General features: G+C 31.7%; 1 protein-coding gene across 1 annotated transcript in view; it reads right to left on the bottom strand.

Annotated features, from left to right (window-relative positions):
* Nucleotides 1-21650, bottom strand: part of cacna1g (calcium channel, voltage-dependent, T type, alpha 1G subunit) — a 219791-nt gene that overhangs the window by 81173 nt on the left and 116968 nt on the right. The window contains exons 19-20 of the mRNA XM_056470083.1: nucleotides 9911-9979; nucleotides 3844-4028 (exon numbers count right to left, since the gene is read on the bottom strand). Coding sequence (XP_056326058.1) covers nucleotides 3844-4028; nucleotides 9911-9979 — 254 coding nt within the window. The remainder of the gene's footprint in view (nucleotides 1-3843; nucleotides 4029-9910; nucleotides 9980-21650) is intronic.

The raw sequence follows: 21650 nt of genomic DNA, 5'->3' as shown, positions 1-21650 counted from the left end.
ATATATAGTTATGTAACCAGTTATGTTCTACTAAAATACATAACTACTGAATAAATTGTAAATCCAGAGAAACTGGGATTTTCACTTATTCACCCTTTGACTTGTGAATGAATGGGTCGAGCTAGTAATATTGCTGCCATTTGTGCGGTAAGTCCAACTTCAAGTCCAAGTAAGGAAAATTCTATGGTCAGCTCTTAGTGGTATTAAAACAAAGTGGTACCAATTGGAAACAACAGCAACTTTAGCATACAGTACCAAGATATTTTGGTAAATGACATGCTCTCAAATTTATGAGAACAGTCCTGTTCAAACATGACTGTGCACCAGTGCACAAAGCAAGATCCATAAAGACATGGATGAGAGAGTTTGATGTAGAGTAACTTGGCCTGCACAGAGTCCTGACCTCAACCTGACTGAACACCTTTAGAAAATTAAGAGTGAAGACTGCAAGCCAGGCCCTCTCAAATAAATGCAATACACACACTTAAATCCTTCCCAAAAGATTTTAACATGTTATAGCTGCAAAAGGTGAGTCAACGCCATATTAAATCATGTGAATTAAGATTGGGATGTCATTAAAGTTCATGTGTATGCAAAGGCAGATGTCCATAATCTTTGGCAATATATTGTTTATCTTTTTAAACTGCTTACAGAATTGACAATGGTGAGAATTTTGTGTGACAATAGTATCTTTATAGTTAATGCAGAATTAACAATTTCACTTTTGTTTTTATGATGACACTAAATAAGTACATCTCATCTTTGACCCATTTATAATCTTACATTAAATAATAATAATAATAATAATAATAATAACAACAACATTGTATTGTTTTCCTTTTAATTACTTTTTTTACATTCTTTTACCAAGTTACACGAATATCAAAATAAAAATAAAAATCCAAATTTTCACTGGTCACTTTATTTTCCTTAGCAGAAAATATTTGTTAAATTACCAACATTTTATTTCAACATTGTTTTAGTCCTCAAGTGCAAGAACATAATTAATATGAGAAACATATATATGGCATAAAAAAAATGTAAGTTTGATGAAAAAAATAAATAAATAAGGAAAAAAAATCTAAACTTTCTTTTTTTTAACTGAAGGTGTTTTTTAGAAAGGTTGTTGACTGCACATTTGCTCACTTTAACATTGTAAAAAGTAAAAATAAAATAAAATAAATACCAGAACGTGATATATTTTTAATAAAATCTTCTGATAAAGTAGCATGAATAGCTTGCGGAGGTTGACCTCAAACTGAAGAGTAATTGTAAAGAGAGAAGAGAAGGGAGCAACTGGGGGGCAAAAGACCAGAGTAAGCATTTTGTGGGCAAATTGGGCAGGAAAGATGAATATTTGATTTTTATTTTCTGCTTCAATCTATCATAAATATTTAAGAGTAGGGAAGGCCTCCAGAAGTTCCCTCTGCGGGAGGAAAAGAGCAAGGCGTACACACAAATGCACATACATATGCATAAACACAAACGCAGCTACATACTGCAGCAATTAGGAGCAAACTGATGCATAATTGTGGAACTTCAGTCCCATCAATTATGCCTCTTGTTAGAAAGTAGATGCTGATTTAGGATGTGCTAATCTAGCACTTTGACCCAAAATTGTGTGCACATTATCGTTCAGAAGTTTGGGATCTGTACGTTTTTGTTTGTTTTTTAAATGTTTTTTTTTTTTTGAAAAAATAAAGTCTCTTCGGCTCATTAAACAGATAGCTTACCCAAAAATGAAAATTCTGAAAATGAAAATCTTTATTTACTCTCACGAATGTGGTTTTAAACCTTTTTTTAGTTTCTTTATTCTGTTGAAAAAATACTGTGGAAATCACTAGTCCCATCAACCAGCATTTTTCCAAATAACTTATTTTGTGTTCAACAAAAGAAAAAGCTCTTATATCTTTTAAACAAGTGAAGGGTGAGTAATTTATGACAGATTTTTCGGTAACTTTATAATAACTACACACTAATCATTAATTAAGCATTATCAAATAGTTATTTCATTATCTATAAAGCATTAACTCTACATTACAGACAGTAGTAAGCAGTTTATAACGGCAGATACAAATACTCTATTCTTGACCTAAAAGCCCCTATATATTGTGCTTAACAATTGTTTTTTATGCTTTTTTAATTATTATTTTTTCATTACTAAATTAAGTATTACATCATACACAAACCAGTTATTGAGAGATGTTGCTCCTTTTTAAAAATTATTCAACTATTCAAATCACATTTACATATCTTATTATTCAGGCATATATTAATAGACAATTTGTATGTTAATAATTGCTTTATTAACTTAACTTTATCCAGTTTTGTGACCCAAAGTGAGGACTATTTAATCTATTATGAAAGACAATTAAAGGTTAAGTTAAATTCTAAACAGGAAAAAAGAAAATAAAGGACTTTATTCACTTCTATTCATTTCAAGAGACACAAAAGAAACTGTATCAAATAAAAAATAAATCTTTGCAATCTTAACTAAAGTAAAATTACTGTGCAGTTTAAACATCGCCGAATACATTGAAATATCATAATATATTGTTAAATTAATATGTTGTTATTTTATCCAATTTTATGTTCTATTTTGACACTTTTGATTATTGTTTGTTTGATACTGAGCCTTTAATTGTCATTTATTAGGGATTTATAAAGCATTAATAGTCCTTACTTTAGATTAGGTCACAAAACTGGATGAAGTTGATTTAATAAAGCATTTATTAAACAATTAACCATTGGTATATGCCTAAATAATTCAATATATAACATTTGATTTGAATAGTTTACTCATCATTTACTAACTCATTCTGAATGATCTTAAAAAACCCAACTACCATTAAATACAAATGATTTGTAAATAACGTGATACTTAATTTAATGAAACATTTATCAGTGACAAAGTATGAAAGTACAATTTAAATGTGTTTATATGTCAAGAATAGAGCATTTGTATCTGCAGTTATAAACTGCTTACTAACATCTATTAATGTAGTTGCTTTACATGTTAATGCTTAACAAAAAATCAATTCACTATTTGCTAATGCTTAGTAGATGATTCATGGTGTGTAGTTATAAAGTGTTACCGATTTGATAGTTTTGGGTGAACTATCCCTTTAAGACTGTATTTATCCAATGCGAAATAACGAAATATAATGCTTAACAAGTAATCAATTCACTGTTTGCTAATGCTTAGTAGATGATTCATGGTGTGTGGTTATGAAGTGCTACGGATTTAATAGTTTTGGGTGAACTATCCCTTTAAGACTGTATTTATCCAATGCGAAATAACGAAAAATAACAAAAAAACGGTATAATAAATAAAAAATTATTACAATTTTAAATAACCTATGTATGAGAGTATGATTTTATTTTTTAGGATTCATTATGAATAGAAAGCATTTGCATTTAATTCAATACATTTAAAGTGTCCTCAATGAATAAAAGCATTTTTAAAAGAAAAGAAAGAAAAAATAGTGATTTTGAATCACAATGCATATTTTTCCACATCAATATTAAACATTAAACAACACAACAGCATTTCTGATAACACAAAAATGTTTCTTGAGCAGAAAATCATAGTAGAATGATTTTTGGAGGATAGTGTCACAACATTGGCTAGAGTAATGCTGAAAATTCTAATTTGAATTCTATTTAAATTACTATCATACAGAAAACAGACTTATGTTATTGATTAGATAAATGCATACAAGATTGATCCTAAAATTCTGAACAGCAGTGAAAGTGTTTATGTACTCTATGTCACCCACAGCTTGTTACTTGGTCTATTTGGATTATTTTAATGTATGATAAGTTGTGTTAAGATGAGATTACCTGAGCGGTCTGAGTGTCCTCAGTAACCGCAGCACGCGTAACATGCCCAGGATCTTGGTGCCACTGTTGGAGATCATGGACACGAGGATGTCAATCACAGAGATCATCACCAGCATGCCATCCAGAATGTTCCAGCTGCTCTTCAGGTAGGTCTTCTCTCCGAAACAAAATCCCAAAGCAACCACCTTCAAAACACCAACAAACAGACATGGTGTTAATATGCAAACCTCATTATATATATATAAAAAATAAAATACTTCAGAATGATAGTCTATTATTTACTATAAGCATAACCAACCATATGTAATTCATTATTTTTGACAATGTGGTTTTTAAAAGAAAATTCAACTTTTCATTACTAGTTCGTGTTTGATATTAACAACTTAACAGTTTGGATATTTAAAAAATAACTTAAAGAACAATAAACAGTTTTTATAAAGTGTTTATACACATTTTGTTTTCAATACCAAGTGAGCCATCAATATATATTTCTATAAATTAATTAATTAAATAAAATAGATAAATAAACAGTGGGCAAGTACTTTCCTTACTACTTTTCAAACAATTTTTTTCTTCAGAAGCGTTTTGTAAGGATTGCGACTCATTCATTTAATCCACATTTTTATTACAGAAACTTCATCTTTTTTTCCATCTTATAGTATTAACATTTTTCAAATAAATGTTTTCAGGTACAAGATTTATTTCTATGAAGGTAACATGCTAGATCATTTGGGAAGGTAGTTCAAAAAGTTAATTCCCAGGTTTGTTGTTATTTTACTCATCAGTTTTCAAGTTTTCATTTTCTCACAGTTCAAGTATTCAATCATGGAATGATTTATCCCATGGAACAAAAAACTGTTCCTTCTTAACAGGTTTTAAGAGATGCATAAGGAATCACTTAAATGTTGTTCTGTACTTTGGTGAGAATTTTATTGTATGTATGATTTAATTAGATTTTATGTTTGTGTGTTTGTGATTTTGTCATTTCATGTATTATTATTCACTTGTGACTGTAATTTAGCATTTGTTGTAATGCAATTGTTTTGTCATTGTCTTATTGTTATTATTATTATTATTTAGGTAGAGGCTCTAGATACAGTGCTCAGCATATATAAGTACACGCCTCACAAATCTATCTTTTAAATTCATATTTTTTAATAGGAAGCTATACAATATTATATTTGTGCATATACATTGGATTAGTCCGTACTGAAGCCAAATTTGGAACGTATCTAACAAAATAACCTACTATACCGGTCCAAAAACTAGTACAGCCAAATGTATATCTTAGAGAAAAACATTAAATACAAATATTAAATACAATACAAAAAAATAAATAAATAAATTAGTTAAAATTTTGTAGGTTGTAATTTTTTTTGCAATATTTTGCTTTCATTTAATTGTATTATCTTTCAATTTCTTAATATGTTCTGTGACTAAAATATTATTTTGATATCTGTTTAATAAATATGTTTTGTTTAAATGCACCAAAATACATTGCCTATATTCACTGAGAAATGGATACAAATATTCATTTTCAAAATGGGGTGTACTCAATTATGCTGAGCACTGAAAGCCTTTTGGGCTTTTTGCCTCATGCTGCACATTTTGGATTTTTTCTGTTTTACTCTAACAGTTTCTTGTGCAAATAAATACTTAAAAAAGTTAAAAATACATAAATATAAAATAGCACACCATATTTATTGCTATTCCTCCACATATCATGTGAGAAAAAAAGAGGATTTATTCAGAATGATTTTGGGAGTATAGTAACTTAAAACTTAAAACATGAAATAAAAAAAATTTATAAAAAACTTGTTTACATTCCAAATCCAATTATACACATTTCTTTAAACAAAACAAGTCACTCATAATATACACTACTGGTCAAAAGTTTGGGGTCAGTTTTTATATATATATATAAATTTTATTTAATAAAGAAAATTATGCATGTTCATCAAGGCGGCATTTATTTAACGTAAAAAATATATATATATTTATTTATTTATTATTTATTTATTACTTATTGTATGTAGTTTTAAAGGAAATTGTTACTCTACTCATTATTTCTTTTATTACCATTAATAATAATAATAATAATAATAATAATAATAATAATAATAATAATAATAATAATAGTAATAATAATAATAACAACAACAACAACAACAACAACAATAATAATTAATATTAGAGTGATTTCTGAAGGATCATGTGACTCTAAAAACTGGAGTAATGAAGCTGAAAATTCATCTTTAAAATCACTGGAATAAATGATTAAATTAAATGATAAACTACTTTTGAACAGTTATTTTATAGTACAATAACATTTCACAACTATATAATTTGTACTGTATTTTTGATTAAATAAATGCAGTCTTGGTGAGCAGGAGAAGATTATTTTAAAACAAATCATACCGACCCCAAAATTTTGACCAGTAGTTTATCTACAAAAAGACATAACTTATTACTTTACAAGCTGTATTGTAAATAAACCATATAAACATTAGCATATTAGTCAATAATCATTACTGTAATTAATGTAAAAACTGTAGAAATATATATTTACCTACATTTACATAATAAATAAATAGACTTATTGATGGCATATTACAGATGCATATTCCATGTGGGCCTACCTATAATTAGCTAAAATAACTGCATACAGTTTGGTAAGACAACACCCTGACTTTCATTAGAAATGGAGAAAAACACACACACACAACAAAAATAATATGCACACATGACATGATGCCTGAGAAAGCTGATGTGTTTGAAATCTGAATTTGGGAAAGAAAACAAAAACTATTTGCTTGAGTTTTTTTGTGACATACTGTGGCATTTCAGAGAAAATATCAGGTTAGACTGGCATACAGCTGGCATATAAAAGGGCTCAGAGAGGGGAAAATAAAGCTGAGATAAACAAACCAGCAGTGAGAATCATCAGCCCAAAAAAGTGCTAAGCATGAATGCGCACGCTCCTAATGATGTTGCTGGTGAATGTATCAAACCGCAATCTGATCAGACCTCAAAGTGAACAAAGGCACGTCAGGCAACAAAAGCCAGGAGTTTCAACAGCCCTGTCATTTTCATCACGAGCGGGAAAGTTTTCGCCAGTCAGCGTTAATTAACCTCCAGTGAGTATGATTATTCTCTGCCATGATTTTCATTTGAAAATCTCTAAGGTGGGCATGACCTGGCATAAAGCAGGACCCCAGAATAGAAACCCTAGACCTCTGTGACTGACACCTATGAACTTTTCTGTCTTCTCCAGAGAGGCCTCAGCATGTTCTTCCATTTCAACCATCGTCATTTGAATATCTGGCAGACAATCCTCCTCTATTTAGTATTAAGCGGTGTGGTGAAGAGTGGAAAATAGCGAGCAGGGTTTGCTTAATAGACTTTTCATGTCAGTGTGCTCTCTGTAGGACCTTTATGAGTCTGCATTTGTTCGAATGTTTAATTCAGCTGACCGGCGGTGCTTGAACATGTCAGTGAGATTTTAATACTTCGCCGCTGTAGTTTTTGTTTAGACTGTTGTAATTGACTAAGGGAGGTGAGGTCTTAAAAGGCCAGTTCAACCAAAAGTGAAAATTCTTTCATTATTTATTCATTATATTATTATTATTCATGTCATTCAAAACTTTCTTCTGGAAAACATGAAAAGGAACCAGTTAAGCCCTAAAATAGCTGTGAGGATCAGATTGAAATTGTTATTTGCTGAATGTAATATTTCTGTGAGTGTTAAATTATTATTCTTTTCCCCAATTTCTGTTTAACGGAGAGAAGATTTTTTTCAACACATTTCTAAACATAATAGTTTTAATAACTCATTTCTAATAACTGATTTATTTTTACCTTTGCAATGATGAGAGTAAATAATATTTGACTAGATATTTTTCAAGACACTTCTATACAGCTTAAAGAGACATTTGAATGCTTAACTAGGTTAATTAGATTAATCAGGCAGGTTAGGGTAATTAGGATTAAATGATAATAAATAATAAGTTATTGTATAACAATTATGTGTTCTGTAGACTATCGAAAGAAAATATAGCTTAAAGAGGCTAATAATATTGACCCTAAAATGTTTTTCAAAAAATTAAAAACTGCTTTAATTTATTTATTTATTTGTTTTTTTTATTTATTTTTATATGTTAAAACATTTTACAGAATTAACATTCAGTGACAGCAGCAGTTATAAAAAAAATAATAAATAAATAAATAAATAAATAAATAAATAAATAAATAAAAATAATAATAACAAGTAACACTACCAGTAAATAAAAACAAATTACAAAAAGACACATACATCATTTTCAATTTGTGCCCATCTTTGTTTATAAATATTCAATTTCAATTGCAGTTGAGCAGTCATATATTCCATTCTATATATTGATTCAAGTCTTTCTGTCCACTGTATTGTGGCTTGTGGCTTCATCCAATTTATTGTTAATTTCTTGCACTTAGCAAAGGTATATTCAGTATTTATCTCTGGTCTTATTATATGCATCCTGGGTTATCCCTTCAAGCAGGAAAAACTGGGGAGTAAAAGGTAGATCTAACTGCATAATTTTCATTATCCCAATCTTTACCCCTTGCCAAAATGCCAGTAACTGCGGACATTCCCAATATATATATATATATATATATATATATATATATATATATATATATCTACATTCCCGCAACCCCTCCAGCATTCATCTGACTGTGGACTGTCAACATATTTTGACACCAACAATGGTGTTCAAACCGCTTTTATTCTAGCCGGAAAAAAACACAAAAGACTTTCTCCAGAAGAAAATAATATTTTCATACTGTGAAAATTCCCTTGCTCTGTTAAACATCATTTGAGAAATATTTAAAAAAAGAAGAAAATATCAAAGGGGAGCTAAAAATTCTGACTTCAACTGTACATCTAGATTATTAGTATAGTATTTAGTATTAGTATAGTATAGTATTAGGATAGTATTTCTATCCTTTTCTTTCTATTTCAATCAATTGTTTTTCTTTTTCAAATTCAAAGCACGTATGAATAATGAACAGTGATTTTATGATAATATAACTTAATGATAAAGATCTTATTTTAGAATTTTAACATATTGTAAAAAATAATATTATATTTTATATTACATTTATAGTACATTATAATTACATTGTATCATTTTACAATATGCATTAGATTTTAATACAGCAAGTTGTAATTATTTTTAAACAATTGTAAATTGTGTCCTGGTGTATATAAAATATAAACAAATTATAAAAATATAAAAGCACTTTTTTTGCATTTTTGTAGTGATTCAGTGTCTGTGTAAAATAAAGGTTAAATTTATATTTGTTATACAGCAAATTTGGTTTAATTTTATATTTTGCTATTAATTTTCCCCTTCTGTAAAATAAACATAGACAAAAATAAAATTAATAAAATTAATTTTAAATAAATTTAAATAATTGATTAATTTTAAATAGTAAATAAATAAATAAATAATAAATTTAATTTAAATTGTTTTGATATTAAATATTTGACATATTTTGTCAAATGAAAATTAAATAGATTTGTTTTTCTCAGTTTTGATACTATATTGCATGTCTGTCAAAAATAAACTATTTATTTCTGTGACTCCATAATGGGTCGGAATGCTTTGTTAATTAATAAGTATAGTAAAATTCCTTTATCATGGTCTACTGATGAATATTTCTGTGATTAAGAACTATTGACACTTTTACTCTATGACGCTTTGACTTTTTTACTATTTTTTGTAAGTTTGGAATTTCATTAACTGCATGAATAAAGATCACCCCTTAAACATTTCTCTTTTCCTCAATGTGAAGGCGGAAATACATTTTCAAGCATTGTCAAGGGCCACAAGACAGGATCTGAAATCCCTGTGACAGCAATGTTTTCACCAGCTTCCATTTTATCCATGCTAATCTAACTGTAAAAAAGGCTACATGGAACTGTACTAAGTCTACTTTTGGCTGGTATTCCGGCCCAGTCATTGAGTTCGTTTACCCTCTGTCAGAGTAGACGCCACACAGAGACAAATGTCAGCCCATCACCTACCTTTATTGTCATTTCGGTCACAAAGATGGCAGTAAATATGTAGTTGGACAACGTCAGGAAGATGCGTTCCTGTGGAGAGAAGCAGACAAGCAGGGAAAGTGATGGGTGAGTCAGTGTTGGATCAGAGAACATTCATATGTGTGTGTGGCATAACACATTAGAGGAGCCTCCTGTGATGGCATCTATTGAGTTAAGACTGTGCCCACGCTTCGAGTACTCCATGGGCATTAACACCACATGAGATACATTTCATCCAGTCTCCTCTGCTGGAAACTACTGGATAACACACGGATGAGTAACAGCTTCATGACAGTCCCCACTGAAGCTCAAAGAAGTCAATCAGATTTGAAGAATTATAATCAAATACATCACTGTGTGTTGATTATTTAATTCTACTTTGAGCTTTTATTGTCATTTCACTATAATACAGCAATTTCTTGTCTTTAAAATATAGTATTTTTTTATTTCCCAAGTGTTTTTCACATTGCTTTAAAATGTCTATTTAATTATGCCTGAAAGCAAACATTTAGGGATGTTTTTCTGCATATTTTCTGTCCTTTTGTTGTTATTATTAAATTCATGTTTTTGTTATGTTCATATAATTTTAGACCATTTTTTAATTTTATTTCAATTAGTTTAATGCATTATATATTATTGTAAATAATAAAAAATGCTGCAAATGCTGCTTGCAGAAATAAAATCTACAGTATTTTATAGTCAAGTCAAGTCAATTTGAGCTTTATTGTCATTTCGCTACATGTGTGGACCATAGTACTACATAAATAAAAATAATCCTAAATATGATTGTCATAAACTAAATAATCATAAACACTGAATATATAAGAGCTATATTAAACACAATAGCTATGTTATTGGCTTATTATAAGATATTTATACATATTAGGCCTACTACTAACTATACATATACTATAAATATTTAACAAGACATACTACACAATAATGTGAAAGATATTGTGCAAAAGAGGTTTAAGGTTAAAGGCGACATGTAGTACAACATTATTTGTGTTACATTTACAAGTAAACACTATCTTTCTTATTAAGTTATTGTGAGGTGGAGTTATGTGTATTGTCCGATGCATATGGAAAGAATAGTATTTCTACAGGTGGTTTGTCAACCCCACTCACATGTGTAAAGCACACTCGGAAATGCACAATGTTTTTCTTTTTTTTTATGGAGTGATTGTAAGAAAGTGTCTGGTGCAAATATGCAAATTATGGGGCAAGTGTCTGGAAAAGTAGGTCAAATATAGTTAAATATGAGATGCTGCATTTTGGTGTTCATACATATTCAATACAGGCTCATTGTGGATACGTACCCCTGTCTACATTTCTGGAGAGCACAAATTTTGTAGCCAGAGGTACGTCTGGCTGCATTTTGTCTTTAAAACTGATGCTACAGGGTGGCAAGACCATGGTTTAATTTGTGCCGGAACAAGATCTTTCTTCCACGACTCACCAACCCTCTTCACTTTCGTCCGCAACACCCATATACACCCCCCATGAAATATGGGTAAAATAATGTTCCATTCTCATTCAGCGTAATACATGTTTATGTAAAAATGAATAAATAAACAATAGCAAATGTAATGCATGTATAAAAATATATAGTAATAAAGTAAAAATGTAGCTCTTTCTGGCTCATCAATCAGCCTGGTTCAAAACAAAAAAAAAAAATATATATATATATATATATATATATATATATATATATATATTTGTAATTTTTTCAAATGACAAAACAAACCTGAAGCCTGAATCCAAAATTTGACCTGATTTTGATTGAGGTTTATTTGTTCCCATTTACATTTACAGCAAACTGAGACATGAAATTACATCCATAAACATAAGGCTATTAGAAAACACTATCAGCATAAAAATTCCACAGCAAACATGATGCCCTCCTGGCTGTGCCTCACAGCCATCCCACGCAGCAGGTGCTGTGCTCTCCACCTCTCTGCTCTGACCTGAGCAAGTACTGTTTGTTCCTCTTTCTACAACAACAGATTTCATCCTCATGATCTCACAATAAACTGTGTCGAATATACAGATTCCTGACTCACCAGCACAAACACCAACGCCACAGGTCAAACATATACAGAGAGAGACATGTGCGCATTAGGAGCAGATCAAAAAATGGTTCAGTATATTTCTGTGCATCTCTTGTTTAATGATTGAAAATTGTTTTTAATTGAAATTAAAAATTAAATTAAATTAAATTAAATAAATATTAAAATAAAATAAAATAATAATTACATATTAAATTAAATAAATATTAAATTTAATTAAATTTAATTAAATTTTAAATTAAATTAAATTTTAAATTAAATCAAGTTAAATTAAATTAATTTAAATTAAATAAATATTAAAATAAATTAAACTAAATGAAAATCAAATATTAAATTAAATAAATATTAAATTTAATTAAACTAATATTTAATTTTAATTTAATTTAATTTAATTTATTTTATTTTAATTTAATATTTAATTTTCATTTAATTTAAATTTAATTTAAATAAAATAAATATTAAATTAAATTAAACTAAATTCAATTAAATTTTAAATTAAATTAAATTTTTAATTAAATCAAGTTAAACTAAATTAAATTAAATCAATATTAAATTAAATTAAGTTAAATTAAATAAATATTAAATTAAATAAATATTAAATTAAATTAAATTAAATTAAATTAAATTAAATTAAATTAAATTAAATTAAATTAAATTAAATTAAATTAAATTAAATTAAATTAAAATATACTGTGAATATGTAGTATTGCTAACGATGATTTTTATTCTGTATGGACAGATGGATGGATGGAAGGATGGATGAAAAATGCCCTATTCAAACAGTGATGTAGACGTAATTATTTAACTATGAACATATGAATAGAGCTGCATATGTTTGTATAAAGAAGAGAAAAAGGGGATCCTTCGAAAAATAAACACTTATAAACAGATCTATGTTAGTCGAACTGCACTGGTATTGGTCTAAAATGATCTAACCATACTTCCTTAATGCGATAGAGTGAAACAGTATTTTGTTCTAATATAAAATAATCAAAACTCAAACTGTCCACTGAACCAAATAATCAGTGGTTTGAACCTCAACACCTCTGTCTTGGTCTCGCTACACTACTTTCTCTCTCCACTTTCCTCTATAAACTCCACCATACTGAATGATAAAGAGGTAAAGAACATACATTAAATGAACACAATTGCAGTTTACATTAGAGGTGACAGAAAAGATTAATATTCGCTGTGTAGTCTGTGCTACATGCTCTGTCTATGTCAGGCATGCATGGATTGTGAAAGCATAATGGATAATAACGCAGGCTGCTTACACAAAGGTTATTAGTCTGGTCTCAGTTAGGGGTGACCCAGTTAACTGGAGGGCTGCTAAGATCCCACCATGGTTTCTTTGAGTGAGGAATCGATTGCTGAATTACTTCAGCTTGATGTCTAATAATATTTTATAATATAGCCAGCATTTAAAAATTAAAGTTGACCATGTTGTTGCTTCAGGTTGCATTAGTCTGTGAAAAAAAAAGTGAACTGGGCTATACTCATATTGGAATACACTTCAGCAGAGGCAAAAAGTAACTATAAATTTTACACTGACATGATCGAACAGCTAATCACATCCAGCTTGCACCTATAGGCACAAAAAGTCACAGTAGTATTAGTAGTAGCAGTAATGTATAAAGATGTATAAAGATTAATCGTAAGAGACTTAGTGATTACCAAACATAATAATAAGCTTTCCTTCATTTTGACATACCGATATTCTCTGGTGTTGAACGATTGAACATGATTGGCTACTAGTATTTGAATAAAGCGATTTGATTAGCTGACGCCTGCATTGGCACTTGAAAAGTTTAACATTTTTATTGAACATGATTGGCTACTAGTATTTGAATAAATCGATTTTATTGGCCGACACCTGCATTGGTGCTTGAAAATTTTAATATTTTTCAACTTCTGCAGTGGACAACAGATCCATTGCAACTCGACGGACCCACAATTCAGTTCAGCAACGCTTGACATTACTGCATTCTACGTCAATTCTAGTGGCCTATTGAACACTTCAGATTGGAACGAGCCTTCAAAATGGCATCCATGAAGCTTTATAATGTTCTTTTAATGTGGATTTATCTTAGATTAGGACTGTGCACTTCATCCTGGAATTCATTCGCATTATTCATCATTAACTTGTACAATCCTAGAATTGGGACACATGCATACTATATACACACTACTACCAATTTAACATATCGAACTAATCTAGGAGAATAAATGTTTCATAGTGTCAGTATAACTACCCTAGCTTTTTATAATGTTGAATATAATGCAAGAGGGAATCCGATAATGACAAATGTATAATTTTACCACTAAAAAGGGAGAGAATATTGTGTCAAACATAATAACTCAACTTCAAAATGAGGAATAGTTGTATTCTGATTTAATCACTTTAGTGTGCATTAATGACCAGGACAAATTCAAAGCCTTAAAAGTCCAAGTCTATACAAAATTTTGGATTTTAACCAAAAGTATACCTACACATAGGCCTAATATTATTAGTGTTGTTTTACCATATGTTTGAGAAATAACATTAATGATAGCCTGCTCATATTAACCTTTATTTAACATCTACAGAATCATGAGAAAATCGTGATCTTTATTTTAAGAAAAACAAATTGTGATTCTCATTTTAGCCAGAATCATGCAGACAAAGAGAGATGCAAATGCCACACACAAAAGACTGAAACTGAGGACCTTCTTGCTTTGAGGCAGTGGTGCTTCCCACTGGGAATGCTAAGGTAAGATGACACATAACTACAGCAGCCTTCTCTGTGTCCTTTTTGTTCTAATTTATTTATTTATTAATTTATTTTGCTAATTTTATTCACTTTTAATTTCTTGTGCAATTGTTTTCTATGTATAAACAAAAATCAGGCTGGGTCTGCATGTTTAGCCAGCTGGCTTGCTGCATCATTGACCACCTGACCACCACCCTCAACTTTCAAATGCTATTCATAGGCAACTCAACGCTAGTCTTATGTGGCCAGATCTTCACACTAACAGCTAAATATTCTAAACTTCCTTGCTTGTCATGGCCATCTTACTGTCATGTCAAGAAACCAATCCTTTTTTTTTTCATTCTTAGTGTCATGTTTAGGAAAATGTCGAATGTAAAGCTGACGTCCTTACAATAAAAGACTAGCAAGCAATTAAAAACGTCAAAAAAAGCATTCGGTCATCAAGAGTATAGGATGTTCAATCCTGCTCCTGTATGGCCAAAATTCCAGCAGTTTAGCTTTAGCTAGCTCCACTACTCTTGCCTCAACGTTTTAGTAAATCTAATAAAAAATGTCTGTTCAGATGTGTTGGAAGGTTGCAGTTAAATACAGCACAGTGGCCTCCACAAACACATTATGGAGATCCCAAACTTATGCCATGAACTTAACATACTTTTGAAAATCCTGTGTTTAGTTGACCATGAGTGCTAACTGCCATTGTTATAAACATGACAGCATACATTTATGCTACCTTCAAATACTAATGAGATCTACATGCAAGTATCCCATAAGGCAGGACGTGACATCTATTGGATTTACCAACAGGCCTTTGTGTTTGTCCAATACTTTCTGGAAAAGTACAGTAACAAATAAGGTATTAAGGAACTCCACAAGCTTGCAAATAACATCGGGGTATGTTTTGCAGATTTGCATCCAAGATTCTGGATGCAAAGTGATGTAAAGCTGTTTTGTACTAATAAACGGTGTGGAAGCAAAATAAGCATTGGAGATCTCCACAGCAGAATGTGAAAAAGCTCCCTCTGGATTATTTGTCCTTCTCCTGCTGTGTCTGAGCAGTAAGACCCAGAGGCCATCATTCCCATGACCTCCTGCTAATGCATGCTTCAGTGGGTCATGGCACCATGTTCTAAAACTCCTGTTCTCTCAGAGAAAGCCTCCTGCTGACATCATCGCTGCGGTTTGTATTGTTTCTGAAAACAGACTGACGTCTTTGCCATTCCATTCTCCTCTGAGGCTTGTTTTCATTCATTGTCGACTGAACCGTGTGTGTATGTGAGGGTCAGAATTCATGAATGAGGAAGAGCATGTCTGGGAAGTGCAGTGTTTGGTTTCTGATGGAGAAGGGTCAGACAACCCCTGTCTTTCATTCTCATTCTTTTAAAGGTTACTGGATGTCTGAGGCAACACATACACACATACACGCACACAAATACATATTTGAATAACATTCAGAGAAAACGAACCAAAAAATAAATGTAAAAACGTGTTTGTTTATTGTGATTTGAGCACAGAGTTTAAATAAAAAAAAACTACCTAATTCTTGTCGCCTATCCAAGATTGAGGAACAATAAATAATAACTTGACTTCTAGTTGATCATTTGGTTTCAGAAGTGGTTTAGATGAAAGTTAATGGCCTGTGCATCACAATTATTTTACCAAAATAAAATATGATCATCCCTTTATTTTTAATTATTTAATTAGGAAAGCAAGGTCTGACTTTGCTTAGACAAAAGTCTTGTCACTTAACAGAAATAATGTACAGCAGTTCATCTTCAGTGCCTCCTCCATCTTACCTCAGACATGCTCAATAATGTTCAATTCTGGTGACTGGGCTGGCCAATCCTGGAGCACCTAGACTTTCTTTGCTTTAAGGAAATTTGATGTGGAGGCTGAAGTATGAGGAGGAGCGCTACCCTGCTGAAGAATGTGTCCTCTCCTGTGGTTTGTAATGTTATGGGCAGCACAAATGTCTTGATACCTCAGACTGTTGATGTTGTCATCCACTCGCAGATCTCTCACATGCCCCCATACTGAATGTAACCCCAAACCATGATTTGTCCTTCACCATTTCTATGAGAATCTTGGGTCCATGCAGATTTCAAAAGGTTTTCTCCAGTATTTGTGATGATTGGGATTCAGTTCAACAGATGATTCATCAGAAAAAAATCTACCTTCTGCCACTTTTCCGAATGATCAACTAGAAGTCAAGTTATTATTTGTTGCTCTTACATCTGGGATCGCGACAAGACTTTTGTCAGGTAGTGTACTTTTGCATGCCTATAAACTGAACACTAAAGATAAATGACATCATCGCTTTCACAAAATAGCATGTTTATAGTTTAGAAAGAGACTATTAATGGTCTCATTTAAGAAAATAAAAATAAAACCAGATTCAACTTGGCCCTCAAATTGTCATTGTCATGCATATGAATAGCCAAACACAAATGGTTTTCTGTTTTTAGTTGAAAATGGTGCTGCGTAAATGTCCCCTAAATAAAGTTTTGGACATTTTAATTAGTAAAATTGATCAAGATGATTAATGAGCAAATTAGTGTGAATCGAAAGCAATCAGCTCTGAGTAATTCAGAGGATCCACTTCCACATTTTAATGCATTTCTAGTGAAAATGTGACAGAGCTAGAACGAGTAATCAAAAGCTGCTAAAACTCCCCTTGGTATTTTTCATCCTCCGTTTCCCATTACTCTGGGTACTGAAAGACATGCTCAGGCCTTGTTTTCAGAAGGGGACTCAGGTGGGGAGTCTGATGGCATTTGTTCATACGCAAATGAAAAAAATGCCTCCCTTTGAAATATTGATGACACACATCTGAGCACAGTGAGGTACCTGTTACTATAGATCAAGTCTGTCATGGAGATGAGATGGTTTGCATAAGTTCATCGCTGATGTTCAATTACAGCCAAAGTTACACAATTCTGCAGTGACAATGAGGCAAAACTGACTTTACCTGGTCCAGAGATTCTGAAATTACTCATAAATGTCATTTCTCACTGTGGATTCATATTGAAATGTGCACATTCCTTAGCAAACATGTTACAGGTCATTACCAGAAACCATTTAGAATTTTCTCTTAAATTCACAACTTGCAAAACTGAGCAAAATCCTCTATTGTTGAGAGCTTTGCATATTTACTTGTTATTAATTTTCATTCAGGTGCAAATTTATAATTTAAATTTAGGTCTTGTTTGTATTCTCTGATTGAATTTACTATTTAATCACAAATTGTGGAAAGAATGTATAATTTCACTGTTTTGTTTTTGTGATAACATTCATTAACATTAATAATCCTGCTGTGTATCTCTTCCCAACTGCTTCATCTGAGTTTTTAAATCAAGAAAATATGTTGCCATCTGGCCCAGTCTAAAACATTCACATGCCTGCATAAGAAAGGAAAAGAGGCAGTTTTCCCCCTTTTCTGTGAAATGCTGACATGACGTCTTTAGGGGGAGGTAAACAAATATTGTGCAGGCACAGAGGCACACATGGTTAAAACTGGATTAGGTGAATTAAACAACTGGAAAACAACACAACAGAAAATGAGCTTTCCATGCTACATAAAGTGTCTCAAAAAGCATTACACGTGAGAAGGCTTTAAAGTCTCCCATTTCCATTACAGGTGTTTATTCACCTTTTTGTTAATAACTACATTATATAAAAAATCCTGATATTTAATTATATTAAAAAGAACTGATATTTTATTCAACTTTTTTCAAGTTAGCAAATCAAGATAATTGGAATAAAATCCATACAGTGCCCAAACTCGGTCCTAGAGGGCCGATGTCCTGCAAAGTTTACTTCCAACCATAATCAGACACACCTGAAAAAGCTAATCAAGCTCTAACTAGACTTTCTAGAAACATCCATGCAGGTATGTTGAAGCAAGTTGAAGCTAACATCTGCAGGACACCGGCCTTCCAGGATCGACTTTGGACACCCCTGGTCTAGAGAAAATGCGCATTTTAAAACCTTTATTTATTAGCAAAACATTTCTTTTGCTTATACAGTTATTATCTTATTTTTCTACAGCATTTTATTTAAAAAAATGAAACATATATATCTATTTTACACACACACATACATACATATGTATGTTAATTTTTTTTTATTTTTTTAATTTTCATTTGTCCATGTGGGACTTACCTGGGTTTGCACATGTGGGATCCACCTGGGTTTGCCCATGTGGGACCCACTTGGGATAGCCAATATGGGACCCACTTGGGTTTGCCCATGGGGTACCCACCTGAGAAAGCCCATGTGGGACCCGCAAGACAAAGCCTATGTGGGGTCCACCTGGAATTGCCCACATGGGGCACACCTGGGGCCCACCTGGGTTTGCCCATGTGGGACCCACCTGGGATTGTCCATGTGGGGCCCACCTGGGAAAGCCCATGTGGGAATTCCAAAGACCTACTTGTGACCCTCATAAGCAACCTTTATGGGATTTTTGTTTGTCCCTATATGGGATTTTTGTTTAATTCAGATAAAATATATAATGGCTACACACTGTATATAAGCTATATTTATATAGACATAATATTTATTTATATATTTACTGTTAAAGCATGTTGTATTGTCTTCTTTTAAAGTGTGTTACACACCATTGAGAATATTGAGCTGTTTACGAAATTAAGATCAACAATGGAATCAAAATCACAATTTCAGAAAAATCACAATTAGATTTTACACTCCTTGGACAGCGCTATTATAAATGCATCATTTTTTAATAATAAAAAAAAAAAGAGTCAAGAAAAACAATGTGTATGTGGCATAATGAACCACTGTATTTGAGCATCAATATATTGAGAGTCTATATTAGACCAGGGATTCTCAACCTTTTTCATTTCAGGACCCACCTCCTTCTTCAAAATTTTTTTGAAGGCGCACGTCTGACTTTTTTAAAAAACTGATTGTTTCGAGAAAATGCTTATTTTAAACCTTTATTTATTAGCAAAACATTTATTTTGCTTATACTATTATTATCTTATTTTTCTACAGCATTTGATAAAAACTATATACAGTATATCCTATAATATAATATTTATATAATATATTATACTTTATATATATTATATATAGTATTTGGGCCTTTTCTTTAATAAATGAAGTGAGGCATGTGTGAACTGGTTAAAACTCTAATCAACGTTACCTTTACATTTGCGTGACGGTTTGTTTAATACAGCTTAACATGTAGTCCTAGTTGACATGCAGCGGTTGGAAGTGCAGCCACGGTTAAGTTTGTATTTTACAGTGAGGCTCTTTTGTGAGTCCGAAGTAATCAATAACAGAGAATGGGAAATGCTATAACACCAATCATTTTTATATAAAATGTATTTAATCATGAAATCAAATAATTATAGTACAATAGTAAAGTTAAATGTAAGCTATCTTGCAGCCCACCTGCAGGATCGCTGAGGCCCCCCCGTGGTGAGGGGGCTGAGGCCCCCTCCCTGGTCTTGACCATGTCTATGTGCCTAAATGCATTGAGCAGCTGCCATGTGATTGGCTGATTCTAAATTTGCATTAACGAGCAGTTGGACTGGTGTATCTAATAAAGTGGCCGGTGAGTATATAAACTCAACTGAACCATTTTCTTCATTCTAACAGACTACACTCCACCTAATGTATATTTACAATTGATAATCCAGCTCAAAGCTAAATAAATAAATAATGACATTTTAGAACAAGTAGGCCGTGGGTAGCACAATCGACCCGGCTGGGTCAGTTCTTGTTTGTTTGCATGTTCTCTCCGTGTTTGCGTGAGTTTCCCCCAGGTGCTCCGGTTTTCCCCACAAGTCCAAAGACATGTGGTACAGGTGAATTGGGTAAGCTAAAATTGTCCTTAGTGTATGTGTGTGAATGAGAGTGTATGGTCGTTTCCTAGTGATGGGTTGCAGCTGGAAGGGCATCCGCTGCATAAAACATGCTGGATAAGTTGGCGGTTCATTCTAATGTGGCGACCCCAGATTAACAAAAGGACTAAGTCAAAAAGAAAATGAATGAATGAGAAAAAGTGCTAGGGGGTGACCCTGCACATAACTTGGATACACATAATATATTAAGATACAGTAATTAATTATATTAAGATAATTTATATATTTTGTTTAGAAGGTCCAAAGTAGCTCTTGACTTGGGTTAACAGACTTTACCATGAGTTGACAAAAAGCTTGAAATTGCCCCCTTCTGGTAGATGAGAGACTGAAAAGTGTCAATGTGCAACAATTTATAACAATATGTGCCTTGAAAATCTGACAGCTGTTAAAATAAATAGACATTGGCTTTCAAATTACTTTTCAAAATAAAAAAGTCACTAAAATAGCAGTTTTCCAAATAAATACTTGACTAATAAAGTTTCCAACTACTACAATAAAGTGTAGCATTTTAAATGTACCTCATAACGTCCTCTTAATGTCCTCATAACTAGCTCGACTAAAACACAAATTTCTTGCTTTCTTTTCTTGCTCTTCTCTGTCTTACAGTAGTTGTCCTGAGGGAGGATGCAACTGCTGGAAGTAGTAAACATACAAAAGTGATAATGAGATGTAGCAAAGCATTTAAGCTGAGCTGATTGTCTCCTTTGGGTCTGTAAGAAAGCATGAATAACAAATTGAATCTGTTCACGTTTAATATCCTAAAAGAACTACAAAACTAACTCCCAAATCACCTAATAATCCACTTTTTTAGTGTTAGTCCTTAAATGAACAACCAGTCAGACAAGGTGAAAACGTTGTACTATGGAACAAACAACCAACTATATACTAACTGTTCAAATTATTCTGAATTTCGTGTAAGTTATCAAAAAGGCACATTTTAAAGTAGGCAGTAATTTTGCTCAGTGTTAACAATAACAGTGACATATTGTCAGTGATTTTCCAGTACAGAATGAGA

This window comes from Danio aesculapii, chromosome 12 (genome assembly GCF_903798145.1).
Source record: "Danio aesculapii chromosome 12, fDanAes4.1, whole genome shotgun sequence".
Lineage (NCBI taxonomy): Eukaryota > Metazoa > Chordata > Actinopteri > Cypriniformes > Danionidae > Danio > Danio aesculapii.
The sequence above is the reverse complement of the archived record's forward strand: the minus strand, read 5'-3'. Positions and strand labels throughout refer to the sequence as shown.